Source organism: Dasypus novemcinctus, chromosome 1, assembly GCF_030445035.2.
Source record: "Dasypus novemcinctus isolate mDasNov1 chromosome 1, mDasNov1.1.hap2, whole genome shotgun sequence".
Lineage (NCBI taxonomy): Eukaryota > Metazoa > Chordata > Mammalia > Cingulata > Dasypodidae > Dasypus > Dasypus novemcinctus.
The window spans coordinates 112,307,808-112,330,556 of NC_080673.1; the positions used below are offsets into that span (position 1 = coordinate 112,307,808).

The 22,749-nt window shown below is 33.4% G+C and overlaps 1 protein-coding gene across 9 annotated transcripts in view; it reads right to left on the reverse strand.

Moving 5' to 3' along the window:
- CCSER1 (coiled-coil serine rich protein 1) overlaps positions 1–22,749 on the reverse strand; it is a 1,483,327-nt gene that overhangs the window by 440,366 nt on the left and 1,020,212 nt on the right. For 3 of the 9 annotated variants that reach the window (XM_058295424.2, XM_058295416.2, XM_058295444.2), the window contains one exon: positions 15,003–15,089. The exons of the other annotated variants lie outside the window; for them this stretch is intronic. In XM_058295424.2, coding sequence (XP_058151407.1) covers positions 15,003–15,089 — 87 coding nt within the window. The remainder of the gene's footprint in view (positions 1–15,002; positions 15,090–22,749) is intronic. 9 annotated transcript variants of the gene reach the window in all.

The window sequence follows — 22,749 nt, forward strand, 5'->3', positions numbered from 1 at the left end:
GAGAATTCTGATATAAATCCTTTCATATATGGTCAACTGATAGATGAGGTCACCAAGACCACTCAAATAGGACTGAATGGCCTCTTCAACAAATGGTACTTGGAGAACTGGATATAGATATCCAAAACAATGAGAGAGGATCATCATCTCACATTCTATACAAAAATTAATTCAAGATGGAGCAAAGATATAAATATAAAAGTCAAGACTACAAAGCTCCTAGACAATAATGCAGGGAAGCATCTATGAGATCTTGTAATAGGAAATGGTTTCATAAACTTTACATCCAAAGCATGAGCATTGAAAGAAAAAATAGATAAATGGGATCTCCTCAAAATTAACAACCTCACACTTCAAAGAACTTTGTCAAGAAAGTAAAATGCAGAAAATATTTGGTAACTATTTATCCAATAAGGGCCTAACATCCAGCATATATAAAGAAATCCTACATCATCAAAATAAAAAGACAAACAACCCACTTAAAAAATGGGCAAGAAATTTGAATATATACTTTTCCAAAGAGGAAATGCAAATGTAAAAAAGCACATGAAAAGATGCTCAACATCACGAGCTTAGGGAAATGCAAATCAAAACTACAATGACATATCATTTTACACCTATTAGACAGATGGCTACTAAAGAAACAGAGAAGTACAAGCATTGGAGAGGATATGGAGGAAAGGGAACCCTTATCCACGACTGGTGTGAATGTAGACACCATTGTGGAGGCTAGTTTGGTGGTTACTCAAGTAGCTAACTATAGAACAGCTATATATTCCAATGATCCCACTGCTGGGTATATATATATATATATATATATATCCAGAAAAATTGAAAGCAGGGACACAAACAGATATATAGTGTTCATAGTGGCATTATTCACTTCTGCCAAAAGTTGGAATTAATCCAAATGTCTATCATCAGATGAATGGATAGGCAAATTGTGGTATATACATACAACGGAATATTATTCAGCTGTAAGAAGGAATGAAGTATTGACACATGGGACAACATAGTTGTATCTTGAAGACTTTATGTTGAGTGAAGCAAGCCAATCACTAAAGGACAAATATTACATGGCCTCACTGATATGACCTAAGAAATTGAGCAGACTCACAGAGATAGAGTCTGGAAGAAAAGTTAGACAGAAAGGGAGTAGAGTGTGGTGAGCTGGTGCTCACCGATGACAGGTGGCAAAACCAATGAAAAGGTGGAAGGGAGTGGTTTGGCAGTGGATGGTGGTGATAGTAATACAAAGATGTGAATGGGGCCGACGGTGCTGGAATGTGAGGGTGGGGAGGGGTTGGTTGGACTCTCTTTGGAAGTAGGGATAGGACTGGAGGAAAGAACAATGAACTCTTGGGGGCTTGTATGTCTATGATTAAAACTACCATGGTGGGAATACTCTTTAACAAATATAGAAGGGGAGGGTTATTGATGCAAGGCATCAGTGATGGGGGGATATGTGGGATGCTTCTATGGAATATGGAAGTTTTCATCTTGTCATAGGGTGTTATCTCAGTGGGTAGAGACCCATACAATAAACATAAAAATATTGAAATCCCATCCTGGAGAGTCCTGCTGCATTCTCAAAGAAAGAGGAAAGAGTCTCTCGATAATATAGGTGATGCCCAACAAAAGAAGATAGACCAATATGTCAAGCCTTCAATATTAATGCATGTAACTATGAAAATTTATTTATTTTTAATTGGAACCTAGTGGTTACCATGGGTTCTGAGGGGAGGGAGAGGGAAAATGGATGGAGCATGGGACATTTTTAGGGCATTGAAAGTGTTCTGCATAATCTTGAAATGACAGATACAGGCTATTACACATTTTGTTAAAACTTATAAAAGTGTATGGTACAGAATGTGAATCATAATGTACACCATTGACCATGGTTAGTGGCAATGTTTCAATATTTGTTCATCAGTTGTAACAAATAAATGATACTCATGTATGATGTTAGGAGTAAATGTGAGAGGGAAAGGGGGTGAGGTATATGGGAATCCCTATATTTTCTGTATGACTTTTCTGTTACTTAATGCTTCATTGAAAATAAAGTGAAAAAAGAAACTGGGGGAACATACAGAAGAAATTTTCACTGTACATAAAAGATAACACATCTTACAAGAATGAAGGACAATGCCAAATGTTTTTAAATTTATATATATTTTTTAAAATTTTATTTTATTTTGTATTTTGTATTATTTTTACTCATTCTTGGCTTTGTTTTGGGGGAGTTATTGGATTTCAGAAAAGTTACAACTGTGGCAGGAAAGGGTCACTGGTTGGGGTGTCAGTGATGAGGAGATGTGTGGGGAAGTGTGCACCTGGGGCATGCCTCTATAGAACATGAATGTGTCCAAGTGGTAATAGGGTGTTGACTTGGTGGATAGAGACCAGACAATAATGGAAAGAATATTGGATTTCCTTCCTGGGGAGTCCCGCTACGTTTTCTAATAGAGTGACAAGAATCCCTGGAGTACATGGGCAGTATTTAGTGAAGAGGACAGATCAATACACTGGGCTCTTGTATTTTTTCAATTGAAATTTAGTATTACTTATCACCTAAGAATTACCCCACAAAGCCTCCTTTTGCTCTAATGTGGCCTCTCTCTAAGCCAAACTAGCATATAAACTCACTACCTTATCCCCAGCATGGGACATGACTCCCAACCCAGAGATGAGCCTTATTGGCACAAAGGGATTATTATCAAGTGACAACTAGCAATGCATATGGAAAAAGACCTTGACAAAAAGGGGGAAATATTAAATACAAATGAGATTTTATGACTAAGAGATTTCAAATAGTCAGGATTTCATTCTAGAGGTTATGCTTATGCACATCTTAGGAAGATCTCACTGACTTCCGCAATAAACAGTGACTCAAGCAAGGGTGAACCTGAACACTCTGGAGACATCTGGGCATTATAGGCAGGGCAGACAACCCCAGTCTATGGGCCTTACCATGGAATATATAATAACCTAGCCTTCCAATGTATCAGAGTTGGAATCATTTTTAATTTTCCTATACATGGTTCCTATGCCCTTTTTGTTTGAACCTATAATTAGTACTCTACCCATTAAATATTGTCTCAGAGACTTAAGTCTTCTGGCTGTTCATACGCTGGTTGAGCCCTGAATCTCAGCAGAGTTGCAGATAAAACCACCCTCCAATTCATTGGACTCACACATGACAACTAACAAAAGGATGATAATGGACAACACCCATCCCCCCAAAAAACAGAGAATATCTATAGCTGCAAGCAAGACAATTCCACCCAGCTACCTCATGGGATCTAAGCTCCCTCTCAACAGGAAGCAGAGTAGGCATCACCATCCCCAAATCCTCAAGTTTAAGGAATGAATAAACTCAGGGGGAAATGCAACTATAGACAAAAGTAGACATTATTATTCTAGTAATAGAAGAATTTGTAACTTTGATATAAAGACAGTAGTCACCAGAGATTCTGAGGGGAGGAGAGGGAGGAAAAGGTGAACATGGGTCATGTTTGGAACATTAGAAATGTTCTGCATGACATTGCATGACAGATACAGGCTTTATGCATTTTAATAGAACTTATAAAAGTGTAAGGTACAGAATGTGAACCATAATATAAACCATTAACTATAGTTAGTGGCATTGCTTCAATATTTGTTCATCAGGTGTAACAAATGTACTACACTAATGAAAAATGTTGTTAATGGGGAAAAATGTGGGATGGAGAGGGGGTGAGGTATATGGAAATTCCCTATATATATATTATTTTTTGGCAAATTTTTATTGTTTTTTTAAAGAGACATAGATCACACAAAATGTTACATTAAAAAATATGAGAGTGTCCCATATGACCCACTCCTCACCCACCTCCACTCCTTCACATCAACCACCTCTTTCATCAGTGTGCTACATTTACTGCATTTCATGAATACGTTTTGGAGCACTGCAACACCGATGGATTATAGTTTACATTGTAGTTTACACTCACTCCAGTCCATTTAGTGGGTTATGGCAGGATATATAGTGTCCTGCATCTGTCTCTGTAATATCATTCAGGACAACTCTCAAGTCCCAAAAATGCCCCCATATCACACCTATATTTCTGCTGTATCATTTATGTAGTCTAAAGCTTCTTTAAAAATAATAACAAAAAAGAAAACATAGTACTGTACAACACAATGAACCCTATTGTAAACAATGGACTAAAGTTAGTAGTAAATTCATAAAATATTCTTTCATAAATTGTGACAAATGTATCACACTAATGCAAAGTTTTAACATTAAGGTGGTATACAGCAAGTCTATATTTTATTCATGACTTTTCTGTAAACTTATACCTTCTCTAATAAAAAGAATAATGGGGTAAAAAGAGAAGAAGGTAGATTTTATTGTCTGTAACAACACATATATTTGATTAACATTTATCTTGATTTTTAAATACATACCTTTTTATTTTTCAAATACATACCTTTTAAAATTAAGCATAATTGATTATCTGTAATATATTAATGCTTCTCAAAGTTTTTCTGTAGAAGTACCCTTAACAATATTAGAGAACAAAAAGATTTTCCCTGAAGTTTCAGGCTCAATCCTATTAGCTTAAAACAAGTTTGAATTAGTTTGAAAGTTTTGGGTTTTGTCTTCCACATCTTTTTGACTTTCACCCTATGCTACCTAACATGTCTCCTATAGTTTTCTATAAAAATGATATTTTAAATTATTTAGCATTTAAATCATGGAGACCCAGGACTGGATATCTTGTACTTACTATTGCAAACCTTATAATTTTGAGTTTGAGAAGTAAAACAAATGTCATATAATATGAAAACATCTATCCAGGAATATTTCAAAGTTACTTCCTATGGATGACTAGCCACCTATTGATCTATTGACCGTTTCTACCTGTTGATCATAAATATCTTTGTCAGTTTCTTCCTGATCCAAGGCACACAAAATATAAACAGATTACTGAGTGAATTTGCTTCCTTTTGAAACATTTAACTGCATCATGAAAAGATCCATGATTCTATATAATCACAAAGCAATAACTTGAAAATGGAGATATGGAGAATTAGTCCACTTAACTACTGAAAAAACAAACATAATAATAATAAATAGAATAATAAATAATAAATAGAAAAATAATAATAATAAATAGAACTATTTGAATACCAAGGGAGTATTAGACCTTTTCTTGTTCTTTTTTTCAAATAACTCCATATTCAGAAAAACTAAAATAGCAAGTGAAGGATGTTAATCATGTTATTGCATTAATATTTCAGAAACAAAGGGTCCAAAAAGGAATAAACATTTGTGCCATCTGTATTTTAAGAATTAGTACATGTTTAAAATAAAAATCTATAATTAATATATAAATATTAATATACTTTATTATACTTATACATATTTATCTTTCAAATATAAGATACTGTCAAATCTTTTTACTACTTTATGCTTAAATCTTGCTCCCTGCCCTTAATGGACATGTCTGGTTTTGATTGTTTTTTACCTATTTACCACGCTTCTGATAACAGCTTTCTATTTCTGAGAGGTTATGGGTATTTATCCCACTTCCCCTTTTAGTTCACTTGGTTTAGGTGATGGACCATCAATCTCTCTAGGTGTGGAGCATTTGCTAATCAACAGTTATTTATTACTCTGGTTTCAGCAATTAGTACCATGTTAGATTTGCAACCTAACTGGTCTAATTAGAGTGAAATTCAGAACTATTTGGTGATTCTCTTTTGACTTAAACTTTATAGGCTGTGATTCTAGAAATGCAGCATCCATCTTGTCACAAGAAGGACAGCATGAGAATGGAGCCAACTCAATGGAAGGCAGAGAGGAGAAACACAAGGAATCATGCTGATAATATTTGTTTGAACCCTTACATCCAATCCTACCTGAAATAAACATTATTTCTGAAATTTTCAGTTACATCAGTAAATAAATACCCTTTTTGGTAAACTCTAACACAGTTTCTTTAGACTAGGATTCTAAAGTGATACATCCTTTCAAGTAGATTCATTTTCAATTTGGTCCTAATTATTTCCTGATGAGAACCTCCCACACTTACCATTCTATCTCTGCACCCCCCTTTCAAAAATATTTTTGAAAAAACTGATATTCCTTCTAGTACCAAATTTATTCCACAACTACTCACATCCCAACCTTCTAATTTCAACACTGTGGACCAATGACTCTCTATGTCTATATGACATATATCTGATGGCACATATTCTACAACATCATTACTACTCTTTCTTGAAAGTTCTAAGAAATAACATCCATCCCATTTTCATTAAAGCATGAAACTTTTGGAATTTTCAAAGGATTTCTTCATGAAAGAAAAGTCTTCCTTTTAGAGTTGACATTTCTCTCCATGTTTTGCAAATTATCACTTCTAGTACTTCCCACCAAAATATTCCATGTAGTGCGCAAATGTTATCTCCCTCATTCTAGCAGGTATCAAGGCAGCACTGTGACTTCTAATATACCAGTATATTTGCATTTTATACAGAGAGAGCTTGAGCCATTGAGTCAAAGGAATCTCTCAAACGTTTTTAAAGGTTTTACTATTGGCCATACTAATTTGAATATCCAAAGAATATCCAAAGATAGTCACACCTCCCCCCCACACCCTCCCATTTTTTTTTCCCCTCAGTTTTCTTTGATCCCTATTCTCACTAATTGACATTGCAATGTTCTGAATTGCTTAAGCATTTGCAGGAGGATCAAGTGTTAATAGTTCCCTTAGCATAGATAACCTATTTCTGTTAATGGAAATCATTATAACACTACTGGTCTTTTACTCAGGCTCAAAAACGCTTACTTTAACAGCATACAATTTATTTTTTTAAATTCCAAGATTTACAACTAGTAAAATGAAGAACTAAATATCGTAGTTTCAGTATCATATTTTTCCTTTTCCTTTATTCAATGATATCCAGTTATAAATTCTCAGATAACCCAATTACTTTCTATAATAAGACATGTTGAGCTGAATTTTAAAGACAACAAAACACCAAGAGATTTTCCTATGCTAAAGACTCCAATCTCCTTATTGAAGCCAGGGTTGGGCTTAAAAAAAAAAAAAAAAAAAAAAGCAGAGGTGCTCTTTTTCTTCCCAATTTCCTCTAATTATAACTGCAGAGATCTGAGATTAATCCAATCTAAATATGAATAATCCATGTTCTGCACATTCAATCTTATTCTGACAAATTTGATGAAACCTCATAATAAAATTCATTGTAAATTACCTTTATCAATGAAACTCCAGTCCAGTTGTAGACAACAACCATTGCCTGTGTGTTTTCCAATATATACATTTGTGATAATGAAACAAAGGAAACTTGGAATGTTGAAGGTTATTCCTGTTTCATGTTTATGGGATGAATTTCACTGTCATGATGACTGATTTTATTTGTCAATTTACCTAGGTTATGGTGTCCAGTTGTTTGGTCAAACACTAGCCTAGCTGTTACTGTAGTAATGTTAGGCAAGATTAGCAACTACAATCATCCTACCTGACCTTAAATAGAAGAAATTACCCTCCAAACTTTGGGTGTGCCTCATTTAATTAGTTGAAAGTCTTAACAGCAAGAACTAAGGGTTCCAGAGATCAGAAGGAAGTCTGATTTAAGACGATATACTTTGTTCTTTTGCGAATTTTCAGCTTAAGGAATTGACACTCAAGAATTTAACATCACGCTCAGGGTAATTTTCAGCCTCTGCCTGCCCTAAGAATTTAGACATTCCAGCCCAAATTTGTGTAGGGCGATTCATATATTGCACATACATATGTACATACTATTGGATCTGTTTCTTTGAAGAACCCTGAATAATTTGGCTATGTGAAGGAAAGATTATGAAAACCAATACAATTTTTCTCAATTTTCCAGACCCATCTCATATGCTCCCTCTTTCATATAAAGACTTTATTACTGTTATCATTGCCTCGGATTCGATCTTTTTCTATGCTGAATCCTTGAAACATTTAATTAGTAGTAGTAGTATTTACTAAATTCTTCTTTGTGCTGCAACTGATTATGGATATACTTACATCCCATTCATATAAGGAGTTTATAAGCAATGTTGTCATCTAAAGTGCTTAGCTTAGGACTAATCACAATGTAAATTTTAATATATATTGACTAAATTGATTTAGATTCAATATTCTTTAAAAATTTGTTTAGTCAACACATATTTTGGGTTTTGTTGAATCAGTCAAGAGTTGTCTCTAACTACTTGCCAATTTATAAATGGAACTGTGCCTGAAAGGGGTAGTCTAGGGATGTAAATATCAATGGAAAGAATGTTAGAGAATAGCATAATGAACTTGGAGATGGATGAGGATTGTAGTTGGTAATACAAATACAGAAATGTTCTTCTATAAGCTAGAACAAATGCACATCACTATTGCAATGGTGACCCACAGGAAAACACAATTAATGTAACTCATGGACTATAGTTAACAGCAATATTTCAATATTCTTACATCAGTGTCAAAGAAGGTACAATATCAATGCTAAGAGTCAATAATAGGAGGGTATGTAATTTTTTCTTCTGGACTAAGGAAAACATTCAACAGTTTACTGGGGCAATGACTGCTCAACACTATGATGAAAGAAAAAGCCACCGAGTGAGCACTTTGGATAGAATATACAAGGCATGAGACAGTATAACACCATGGATCATGGGATAGAAGATGAACTATGGTTAACAGTACAAATATGAGAGTGTTCTCTCCTGACCTATAACAAATACACGATACTAATTCATAGTGTTAATAATAGGGGGTATATGGAAAAAATAGACCATGTGTACACTATGGACCATATTTACTGGTAATAGTCTGATCATATTCTTTCATAATCTGTAATAAATATACCACAGCAATGTAAGGTATTGGTGGAGGGGTGATGTATGGGAATTCTGCACATTATGCATGACTGTTCTGTAAGCTCGCAACTTCTCAAATAAATATATATATATGTAAATGAAGAATTGTCTCTAGCTAAAATACAGTTTTATAAGCTCTATTACACAAAATCATAGCAACCATAAGAAGCCTCAGTCCCATAGTACCTGAAAAAATAACAAAATTAATAATCAGGAAGATAGTTCTGAAGTAAAAGTGAAAATAATTAAGCCATAGGGCATTGATTCCCAATAAGGGTCTGGGTATCTAGGAAATGGCAGAGAGTTTAAAATAGGGAAGCAAATGAACAAGTTGTGATTGGTAGCAATAGCAACTACGAACATTAACAACTGCAGTATGAGCAGTACTCTATTATTTCTACAGCTTTCAAAGTATCTTTTGCATGTATCATCTCTTTGGCCTTTCACAGTAATTCTTATATATTTACCTCCATTATTTTTATAAAGAAACTTAGGCTTGGAAAGTGAGTGATTGACCTAAAATTACGAGTGAGCGTATAGCTATGACTAGTCTAGAACTCTTTACATACTAGAAAGTGGAAATCTTCTCTGATGGCTTTCCTTCATCATTCTGCTTTTACAATGTTCACAATAGTAAGAAGCAAAATGGATTTTAATTTACTATGAATCAGTGATTTGAAACTTTGATCCAACTTCCAATATTTTAAGGAAAACTCAGTTACCTTAGAAGCAAATCACTGGCAGAAGCAGTTTTCCATGGATTAAACCTGTTTGCAAAGACAGAATACAGAGGGAAAACAAGTACATACTTCTCAGAACAGAAATTTACGTATGGCCAAATAAGCAAGCAGTACCAAAACTCCTCCAGAATATAAGAAAAGAAAATATGAATTCTAGTTGGATAACTAGAGGAAGTCTCAGACAAAGTAAGAATCAGTGAGCTTTTAGAGAGTATAAGTCTCTGAAAGGTTGATTTAAGGGATTTCAGATTCCATTAAGAAAAACCAGACTGATCAAAACAATAATCACCAGAAACTACAAACAGTTTTAAGAACAAAAATTTTACCAGTATAGCACAGACACTATGTCTATAGGAGACAATACCAAAAAGAAATTAAGGATTGAAATTTAAGAATAAATAAACTTTACATTATTCTGTAAAAATCAATTTTTTTAAAGTAGGGAAGAGATATCATAGCAGTATTTTAAGAAGATAATAATGGCAGAACTGTGAGAATGGTTTCAAGGAAAGAGAAATTAGAAGGTAAGTAAAAAAAATGAGGACCCACACAAAGGACAGATATTATTATTATTTTTAAATGGAAAATAACAAGTGTTAGCAAGGACGTGGAGAAATTGGACCTCTTGTACATAGTTGGTGTAAATGTAAAATGATGTAGTCCCTGTGGAAAACAGTTGGTAGTTCCTCAAAAAGTTAAACATAGAATTACCATATGAGCCAGCAATTCCACTCCTAGTTATATGATTCAAAGAATTGAAAACAGGGACTCAAACAGATACTTGTACAACAATGTTCACACCAACATTAGCTATAATAAGGAAAAGATGTCCAAAGATAGATGAATGAACAAGAAAATACAGATAGATATAGATAGATGATATAGGCACACACACACAAAATGAAATATTATTCAGCTTTAAAACAATGAAGTAACATCTGCTACACCATGGATGAACCTTGAGAATATTATGCTACATGAAGATCCAGATCACAAAAGAACATGTATTGCATGAATCCACTTACATGAACTATTTAGATTACACACATTTTTAGAGAAAGAAAGTACATTATAGGTTACCAGGGGCTGCAGGGGAAATGAGAAGTTTTTGATTAATGGTAGAGAGTTTCTGTTTTGGGTCATGAAAAAGTTTCGGTACTGGATGGTAGCGAAGACAACATTGTAAATCTAATTAATGCCACTGGATGGTTAACTTAAAAATGGTTTAAAAGGCAAATTTTATGTTATATGTATGTTACTACATTAAGAAAATAAATGAGAGCCTAGACCGAGGTTCTGCCAAGAAAACAGGGAAAAATGTTACATCAGAGATTTCAGGAGTAAAAACAAATTTTGTGAGTGGGAGTAAAATGATAAGTGGGAATGAAAAGGAAAGAAAAGGGATACATTTGACAATTCTCTGTAACTGAGAGCATGCCCTTAACTCAAATAGGGGCTTTCCTAGGTGGAGGAGGTTTGAAAAATCCAACGTAGGGCATAGAGTCTGAGGTGCTATGGAATATGAGTCATCCAGAAAACATTTGAAATCTCAGCATGATATTTGGTATGATATCCCACTTAAAAAACATGACCTGTGGTTTGGAGCTGGAAATCTCAAAAAGAAACTAATGTTGTGGGAGCAGAAAAATTCTCTTAGGGAAAATTGTAGGAATATGATCAGAAAACAGTCCAAAGCAGAGGAAATACATCCACAATTAAAGTACAAATCCGTCGAAGGAAAAAAGGGTAAAATACTGGAAGGCAGGAGTCAGAAGTAGGAAAGGAATCAGGAGAGGAAGTTAATGTTACACAGGAAAGGACAGTCAGTGCCATAGTAAATCTCAGCAGGATTAGGAGTGAGTTTTTTTTGGCAATAGTTAGGTCACTTTGCCCCATGGGAGAGCAGCTTCAGCACAGATGAAACTTTGATGATAGTGAGAACAGAAGGTGAGGTGATGAATCAGTGAAAATAGGTTACTCTTTTATTTCAGCTCAGGTTGTTAGTTGCAAGTAATAGAAACCAACTCTGGCTGACTGAAGTAGAAAAGGAATTTATTAAAAGGATACTGAGTAGTTATCCGAATTGAAAGAAGGACTGGGTATCCAAATTGAGGGCCCCACACACTGTGGTCGGGATTCAGTAAGAGCACACTGCCATCACCTCTCAGCACCAGGAAGGAAGTTTGCGCTTACAGGCCAGCTAGTTTGGACAAAGGATGCTGTCCTTCACTTTGCTGTCACTCCTGCCCCAGGCCTGTGGTCACCCAGAAACTGTGGCAACTGCCTGGAAAGAGACTATCTGTAACTGTAGCTCTGAAATGTGTACATCTGGTGGGTAGAGGCTGCATCATGTGTCCCCACCCTTGTAGTAAGGGAAGCGAGGAAAATGAGTATCTGAAATTTTCAGCTTCTCTAGTGAGAGATGCTCTACCTCTTACCAGGGTTCATAAACAGTAAAATTTTGTAAAGGTAGCAAGTAGGTTCAGAGGCTGGGCAGTCACAAAAATACACATGTCCAGTATGTATCTAAAAGGTTTGATTCTAAAGAGAAAGAAGCTAGAAGCGGAAAGTAGCATGCTCTTTAGAACGGAGGAGTTTAAATATGAGAAAGAGGGAAGAGTGGAAAAGGAGGAACTGAAGCTACCCAGAATTAGCAGGTATTTAGGGACACTGGGCTCATATAGGAGACAGGAAATGATGCTACTTGGAGCAGAGGTGATAGAAAAAAAAGCGAAACCTGGAGAAAGGTAATTAACATGGGTAGAGAGCTTCTAAGTATTAGACAGGATGCTAGGGATTTACATATATATTTTTATCTTTAATCATCAAACTACATTACAAAGTATTAGATATTAAATGTTATTAATATCTAATATTAAATATTATATTATTATAATGATAATACTATTTATCATGCACCTATTATATTTTAGACATTATTACAATTAGCTCATTTAAATTTGTAACAATCAGGTAGGCATTACTATTACCATTTTACAGATAAGGAAAGCAAGATTTTAGAGAATTCCTAAATGTCCATGCAGTTAAGATTTAAAGGAAAGTTTATCTGAGTCCAGAATTCTTTTTAAGTATAAAAGCATGATAAACTAATGTGCACTTAGAAGGTATAATATTTTGAAACCTCTTTACTCTCTGTAAATCATACTGACCTATAGTTCCCATTCCTTTAAATTCATGGCTTTCCTTTGGCTTTCCTTTCTTTAGGGAGGCAGCATGAACATAATCTCAAATACAGATGTCATTATTTAGTTCTGAGTTTCAAGTCAGATTCATTTTTTAAAAAATACTTAAAGAAACATCATCTTACAAAACACCTTACAGGGATTCTTAAGTTAAAAAATTTATTTTACTCATCAAGAGAATGACTAGGATGTCTGAATTTACAGTTTTGCTATATAACATAGTGTAGAGTGGATAGTGGATATGACATGTAAGTATATAAGTAAGTTCTTGCTACATGGGAAGAGGAAGACTCCTCAGGTGTTAGAAGAAGCTTGCACAGAATTGGTAGAGATTAGAGTAGAGATAAAATAATGCCACAGTTACTGAGGTTACTGAAAACCTCAAAAGAAACCTGATAATTGGAGGTGGATCTGAGAAAGGTGGTTGAGCACACCAGCTGAAGGAAGTATCATGAGAAGTGCCCTCTCTTATTCACACTAGTAGTCTAGGAGACTCTAGTGAAGGAAACAGATCTGCTACAAGGACCCATGGGTCAGCTAACAAGGAGATGAGGATGGACAACCACCACACCAAGGAACCGAGAGAGTCTACAACTGCAAATAGGAAAGTCCCATCCATCAGCTATGTGGGATCGAAGCCCCCTCTCAATTAAGAGGTGGAGTGGTCATCACCATCCCAGAGTCCTCAGGATTGTGGATAAAATATGGACTAGAGTGGACTTACTGGTATTTTACTATAGAATTATTGTGATTCTAGCAATGGAAGAACTTATATCATTGATGTGGAGACAGTGGCCACTGAAGTTGCTGAAGGCAGGTAGAGGGAACAAGAGGTGTAAAATGAGGGCATTTTCAGGATTTGGAGTTGTCCTGAATGGTATTGCAGGGACAGATACCCATTAAATGGCCTGGTAGAGAGTGTAAATTACAATGTAAACTATAAACCATGCTGTGCAGCAGTGCTCCAAAATGTATTCATTCATCAATTGCAATGAATGTACCATAATAATGAAAGAAGTTGTTGATGTGGGAAAAATGGGAAGTGAGGGGAGTGGAGCATATGGGAATCCCCTATATTTTCTTAGTGTAACATTTTGTGTCATCCATGTATCTTTAAAAAAAAAAATCTACTGGTATCAAGTTGACTTGGGTTAGGGTAAGGGAACCATGGAATCCAGATATCCAGTGAACAAAGAATACGGCACGGACCACAGATTTCAAAAGTGGGTACCAACAAGATATCCAAGAAACTAGTCAGGGCCTGTAGTGTTCATGGACTACTCAGTGACCTCCCACAAGGACAGAATGGATCACAACTTGTGCTAGAGTCCTATTCTTAACGCGGTTCTGAGGAAAACACCCAGACCACATCCTAGGATAAAGGAAAGGCAATAGAGGAAAGGAGATTAAATGAATGAGTGGTGATAAGGAGAAAAAAACTAGCAGGACCCAAATAGAGATCATTTATGTCATATGCCTTTAGTCTTCAGTTGGTAAATTTAATTGTTGTTATCGAAGAGCATTGTGCTTGATGCATGAGACTGAGGGGAGTAGAGGATTAAAAGTCACTAGTGGAATAGTATAATGAACACTAGTCATTCAACTCTGAATGGGGAGAAGAAAATAATACTAAAAAGAACTTAAAGTCCAGAAAAAGGTCTATCATTTGAATTTTTAGTGGATTCCATAATTAAGATTAACTTGAACAAATAACAGATATCAAATTGTTAAATAAAGTTGCCTAAAGGATATCTTATTTTTCTCAAAAAGAATACATCTGAGTCAAAAAAAATTCTGCATTTGTCTCTTCTAATTGAAACTTTGATATTTCTAGGTATTTTACATCTAAAACATAAATACATGTAAAGACTACAATTTATTCTGTAATCCTGGACTTGATAATTTCAAGTATTTAAAATATTTTAATAATTAAAATAACTTTAAATAATAAGTAAATAAAACCACCCATTTAAATTTGAAGGCTAAATTACTAATCAAAACCTAAAAATTCAAATAATAAATGTTTGATTTACATTTTAAATTGATGTTTAAACTCCATATACACAGAAATCATGTTTTTATATATACAAACATAATTATTTATGAAAGGAGAAATTATACATTTACATTTTTTAAAAAAGGAACAGAACTCACCAAATTATATTTCTCTGTGGTCCTCAGATATTTCACTTGGAGTCCCAGAAATATTGGGCCAAGGACACTGGGATATTCAGTCAATTTCTAGATGAGTTTAAAAAGATGTGCTATATCATCAACTTTAATTTAAATGAGGTCACAGAACAACTTTCTGAACTATTCCCAAATTTGGGTTGCACCATGACTCCAGGCCACTAGAGGCCAGATGCTACAGGAGAATTTAGTTTTATCACTAAGTAAATTTTCAGCATCTCCTGTCCTAATTAAGAATGAGTATAATAGCATCAAAATAAGCACATGTGCTCTAAATCTGATTTTAAATCCAGGACATAATACCTTTCCTTTTTTTTTCAATATGTAAGCTCTATCTAAATCAAATGAAGAATAAGAGTAGTAAACAGTTAAAACCAAAAGTTATTTTCCCTCATAAAAACAAGATTGTAACGACCTATTGAGCTAAGGCTGTAGTAAATTTCAGGAGCCACTTTCTACCTTCTAGGTATCAAAATGTCTATTTCTTTAAAAAAGTCAATTGATAGTTAAATTAATCTAGAGACAAGACACCATGCATAGATATATAATTAACATGTACACAATATGGGAGGTGTGCAAAGTCATTCTAGAAACGTGAAATTCTAGCAGAATATATCCCTAGATACGTATATAGATATTCTATCTATAAATCTTTTACTCCAATGACTACTCCGGTAATTCCTTGAGTATCTGGAGCACTTGCAGCCATGATAGTGCTTTCACAGTGTTAACAAACCTGGAGAAATATTATGATTAATTCTCAATACTTTGACAGACACATTATCCTGTTAATATTTTGCTGAGTCTACATTTTCTCAGTGTGAGTATAATGCCTGACACACGAATACAACAAGCATATAAATAGATCATTCATTCAAGAAATATCTATTGAATATTTATGGAAAACCTACTTCATGGCAGGTGCTGCTCTAGGATACACCAGTGAACAGAACTATGTCTCTGCTGCCATTCTACTCTAAATCCAGGGCACAAAAAGTCACTTAAAAATATTTATCAATAATAATGAAAAGCCTCATAATAGCAATTTACCAAACATTAGTTATTCCTGTAAATAAGGAATATTGTAACAAGTATTTACCCTCAGGACCTCTAAACAAGATCTTCTTTCAGCTTAAAAATTTTGACAAAAGATAATCAAAGAATCAGAAGAGTTTGGAAAACTTGGTTTAAAATACAGTTATGGCACAATTGGCCAAGAAAACCAAAGCACCTTGACATCAACACTAAGAAATCACTGCTACTAATAAGCCTGTATTTGTTATGGACAATGCTTTCTGAAAACCTAGTCGAGAATATATTGGTAAATGCTATACTTGAATTACTAAAATAAGAACATTTTCAGGATTTACAGAAGACTTTGATAGTAGCCAGTTGATGAAGTTTATGCCAGCGAATAGCTACGGATGAAGAATTACAGGAACATTTTTATATTTATGCATGTCCTACATTTGTTCCTTTTATCTAAGCTTGACTAATTACTTTTGTTAAAAAATAACCTTTAACCCTTTGGAACTACTGTAAAATAGAGAAAGGTAATTCTGTTATGAAATTACAGAAGGAACCGTAACAACAACCTTAAACAAATTAGGGAAAAGCCTGTTGACATGATTAAAAACCATCTATGCTATGTAATATTTCCCTTCTCTTGTCTATCATAGTGAAATTTATTTTGATTGTATAGAGGTAGCCAAATTTCTTGATAGCTATTTTCATACTTTACTCTTTTTTCAGAGTTTGTATATTGACTATCTAGGAAGCAATGTAAGTTCCCTAGGAACTTGTTTTTAATTTTACCTTTTTCATCTGCAAAATGAGAAATTTTATTTAGATTATAATTTTTAAAATCTCCTCCAGATTTAAAAGTCTATGATTACTGTTACACTAGAAAAAAATAATCTGACAAATATGTGTAGGAATGTGTCAGATAAAACTAGCATGACTCCTACCTCAGAGGAGGTGTTTAATGAATGTATGGAATAAAGGACAACCCAAAAAGTCATAACATAAATTAATTCTGATGATCAGATTTCATCAATGATGTGACAGCATTTCAACATTAGATAGTAATATAATAATTTAAAAACTAATTTTAATAGTAAAAATTATGAAAATATTAAAGGTCATTGGAATAATATTTGTTTCATCAAAATCTCTTTTGTTTCTTTGGAAGGGATCATAAATTTTTTTTTCCACTATATGAAATGTAAATCAAAAATCAATAACACCATACTGAGGCAACAATAATGTGTATTAAGTGAAAATGATGATGTAAAATAAATGCACTAAAAATATGAAGAGCATACTTTCAAACAATGTTTTAAAAAAAGAAAGCAAAGAAGACCATCACCCATAACAGAATATATGTTATTTAGGAGCTAATTGATATACCTGTTTAATTTAAACAGTTTTCCAGTGTGATAAGTCTTTAATAATTAAAATTCTCATTTAGTATTTACTTCTATTAAATTCTTAAACATCTGTTTACTTAACAGAGGATATATTTGGCTTTTAGAGGTGTCTTCATCTTATTATTAAGTTATTGTTAACAAATGTATGTAATTATCAAAGTTTGTTTAAGTATATAAATAAAAACTCTTCAATCTTCAAACTATTAAAAATTAACAAAATCAAATGTACATTTAGTTTTCCTTTTTTCTCAAATTTACTGTGAGTCATTTAAGGTTGCTAGAAAAATAGTTAATACAATATAAATTTATTAGGTAGCTTTAACTGAAATTGTTATCAGTCCATTCCTCCTTTCTTCTTTCACCTTTTCTGAATTAAGAAGCAAAATAGAAAGTAAAAGTAAAAGAAATAGCCTCCCTTTCATTCAAGAATAGAGTCATAAAGTAGCTATGTTATAAGTTTTCTGGAGAAAGTCTCATGCACATCTCATAGCTTTTTTCCTAGAATGAAGTAGGTGCTCTAAAATGAACCATTATCACTTTTACACATTTCTTTCTGAATTTTTCCCCTATTAAATTCTGTTAGCTGTGAGACTGGAGGCATCTGGAGTACATAGTCACTCAATTGCTTTAATGACACTCAATAAATTTGTCAATCTTCATTTTAGCCTCATATCTAATTAGTAGCTAGTCAGAAAATATATCTTGAATTGTTGAAAATTTCATTTTGAGGAACGACAAGGTCAAAATGCAAATGTAGATCAGATACCCCTTCTTTTTCTATCATTATGTTTTTCAAAACCCTAAATTTTTGTTATAGATTAATAGGTATGCTATTACAAACATGCAAAATTCATTCTGGAGGCAGAAATAAAGAAATATCTTTATTTTTTCACTTATATATTATTTATATCTTCTTTTTGATAGCAAATGCTTAATATGTTTTTATATCATAGTATAAATTAGCAAAATTTATTTTTAACAATATATCACCTTAATATTTCAGATTATTTAAACTCTTTGAGTGTCTGAACAGTAATATCATATAACAGATTCTAACGTTGTGATTGCTAAACCCAATTCTATTCATAATATATGAAAAGACATCGTGAGGGTCATGGGTTTTCTTATATGGCTACTTCATTTCCTGTAACATTTTAAAATAATATCATTTATATCATTGGACAGTTATAAAAATTAAGTAAAAAACACAATGTTTTTCAATGTAAAATATTATCAGAACCTAGAAATTTTTATTTTATTGAATATAAAGAAAAAAACAAGTATCAAGAAACAAAGGTTAACCCTAAATTTCTGAAGAGAGCATCATGAAAATGTAAATGGATTAAAATAGTGAAAAAGAATATTAAAATATATTGAAACTGTCCTATCTAAAATTATTGTTTTTCATTGTGACAGTTTTATGATTCATAGGCTAGCAGAATAATTATATATATTAGATTATTTTTTAAATCCAATTGTCAGGTGAACATCACATTCAAATCTTGTATAATATTCAATTCTTTCATATGATATATATAATTTAGGTAAAAAAATAATACAGATAGGTGTCATACTTCTTGGAATGAAAAATTTAGCTCAGTAGAATCAAATTATGTGAGGCCTGAGGTACTACAATAGTTAAGAAAAAACTCTAAAAGCAAAAATTCTAGAATTCCATGCATGTTTTTAATTTGAGTAGGTAAAAAAGAAGTTAAGCTAATAATTTGTTAAAAGTATATTTGAGAAAAACTTCAGTGATTTTCATCCTCTGAATGGAACCAATGTTTATTGTATTTGCTCTGTGGCTCAGCCAAGTTTCAGCATTAATTTATGAAGCCAGACTACTCAAGAAAAATGTCTCTAAAATTAAGTAAACAGATGGCTCCTGATACTTCTGCTAAATAAGTGTTTATACCAAACAATTAATTAAACTTGTATAAACAATAACTTAGATATCTGGGGAAAGTTTTATGGGCGAAATATCAAGCTAAATTTCCTATTGGGTGAAATAGCTATCTTTCTAGATGTAATATCTCAAATTCATGTTTGGATATGAAAATAAGCTATTATACTGATGACTTGGCAAAGAAATTTCTATTATATCTATTTTGGTGGGGAAATATTTCAGAGATTTTAAAAGATTTGAAACCCATTGGTGTAAAAAATTCAGCTTGTACATGTTTTATGTGGCAGCGTGCAGTTATAGCCAGTAGCTTCTCCTTTCTTGCTCCAGCATACCATCCAAGCATGCTGAGGCTGTGTTGTACCTAGAAGACAAAGTCATAAAACTCCATGTCCAGTGAACTGTATGGCACAGGCAGCTGCTTTAGAAAATGGTCATTTTTTTTTTGGACCAGAATATGGTGAGATGTAATCTAAATGGATATATTTCAGACTCCTTCTGTGAACAATCCAGTGCCATGATTATCCCAAAATTACTAATAAATATCAATCATGGGAAATAGCGTATGGTGTAATCGTTATACTGATTAGGTACTAAAACCTAATTAGGAAAATAATAGCTCTAAGTTTCTTCTTTTTGTAAAGAGGAAACATGGACAATATACTCCAAAATATCCATTTAGATAAACTCTTAAAATTGGTTTAAACCAAGAACAGCCTCTAGTCAAATATGTTTACACTCAAAAAAAGTTCACACCAAAAATATGAGAGACTTGAATTCTCTTTGCCTTTCTATTTGTGGTTGTCCACAATTATTCCCATTTTAATAACCTAAGTATTTCAGTGGTGTTTTTCCTGACAGGACCTCAAGTTTTTCTTCCATTGTGTGTTTTTCTCTTCACATTATTATTGCATTGGAAAAACTTGCCTTATTCCTTTCTATTGGATTTTTATATAATGCTTGACTTACCGTGCACCTGTAGCTATGTATCTCCATTTAAGGATTGGGTTTGTGTTTATATAACCAAATACCCAAATAACAGGGTATTACAAATAATAGATATATATTTTTCTGTACTACAACCTAAAGTCAGAAAGTGGGCATTTCAGTCTGAATGCAATGTCTCAAAGATATTAGGGAACAGGTCGTTTCGATTCTCCTAGCATTTTCAGGTTTCAAGATGGTTCCTGCAGCTCCCACCATTGTGTCTGCATTTCCTGAAGAAGTAGGTGGGCATGTGAAAGTTATAAAAGGCATAGGTCAGTTGAATCTGTCTCCCTTTTATAAGGTTTCAACTTACATTTACCCCACATTAACCATAATAGTGGACATGCCCTTCACTACCAGCAAGGGAGTGTGAGATATGGCATTTTTAATTTTAGCATATTACCTTTATCAATAAAATTATTGCAACTAGCAATCTCTGCCACAGCACTTATACGAACAGGTAAATTTTCAAGAAAATCAGCTGTGACTTATTTAAGTACGCTCTTTTAGCTTAAGTTATCAGACACATGATGGTGAACATGGCAAGAAAGATAAGAAAAGACCCAACCACCAGGCTTTTCTCCATTCCAAATCAGCTTAGTAAATTTCTGCAAACCATATAAAGTCGTTGGGTTTCATTTTTCTCAGCCCTAGAAGTTTACCTATCTTTTTCATGAACATTAAATTTACACTTGAATAATTGACAATGCAATTAAGCTGTCCACAAAATGCATGTGTGATCATAATTTAATTTAATCATTTATGTAAAGTGAGTTTTATTTACAGACATACTTAAGTCTAATAAATACAAATGCAAAACTGACAACCGCCAAATTTTCTAAATCAGTTAAAATAAATGAAGAAATATTGCAGTTATCAATTTTAACATTCTTGTTCCATTTATATATTTAGATTTTATGACTTTTCAAATCTGGGAAATAAACAGAATGTCAGTAAATAACAATTAATAGCAAAAATGTATTCATACATGAAACAATTTGTATTTTCATAGTTATACGCTGGGCAAAACTAGTTTAATAAACCATACTAGTATTTACAATACTGTAACATTTTTTCTGTAATTTTTATGTGTGCCACTTTAATATATGTTTAATTTTTTTAAAGATTTATTTTTAATTTATTTCTCTTCCCTCCCCCCCAGTTTTCTGCTCCCTGTGTCCATTCACTGTGTGTTCTTCTGTGACTGCTTCTATCCTTATCAGCGGCACCTGAAATCTGTGTCTCTTTTTGTTGTGTCATCTTGTTGTGTCAGCTCTCCATGTGTGTGACGCCACTCCTGGGCAGGCTGCATTTTCTTTCGTGCTGGGCGGCTCTCCTTACAGGGCGCACTCCTTACGCGTGGGGCTCCCCTATGTGCGGGACACCCCTGCTTGGCAGGGCACTCCTTGCGCACATCAGCACTGCGTATGGGCCAGCTCCACACGGGTCAGGGAGGCCCGGGGTTTGAACCGCGGACCTCCCATGTGGTAGGCAGACACCCTATCCATTGGGCCAAGTCTGCTTCCCAATATATGTATAATTTTATCTGGCTTAACATTTGATCTTGTATTTGTAAATTCTAAAAGAAAATTAGTCAAGATAGCAAGTTAAGAATCATGTATGTTTTGGCATTTTTTAAAAGGAAATGTTTTTCAGGGTTTTAAAAAGTTATTTCTCTATACTCCAATAGAATGAAGAAGTGAGACCAAAGAAAACAAAGAATTAGAACAAATAAATTAAATGCATTAATTTATTTACCCATGTAAAATTCCTAGTTAGACAACATTATATTACATAGGGTCATTTTTTTGTGAAAATGTATATTTTCACTGAAAATATTTTCTCATCCAACCTCATATTGCTAGAGACATGCTGCAAAATGTGGAGGAAAAAAAAAAAACGCTAAAAATAAGTTAATATAGTACTGTGGCCAGGTGTGCAAAAAAATGACATAAATTATAATAATTATTAAGAATGCTTGGCAAATTGATTTATAAGCCTCATCTTAAATATTATTTCATAAAATTAGGTGGTCAGAAGATGTCATTCTTATTTACTCATGGCCCACCGAAAGCTACTTAGACTTTCTGTATGGACAATATTCCTCATTACAGCAACTAACATCAGTTTGAAATATGCAGTAAAAAAGAGCATGTCAAATTTTATCAGTTTTTTTATCAGCAATATTTAGCAGAGTTCCTGGCATATAGATTGTGCACAACAGATTTTTCTGAATAAATGATTGTATTAATAAATGAATAAATAAATAAAATAATAGTTAAGTAAGGTCCAGATTTAAACATTTTTATGTTAATTCTTGTGTTAGGGTATACTTTGCTGAAGTCATTTATGGAAAACACATTTAATCATATTTAATTATTTAAGATTATCT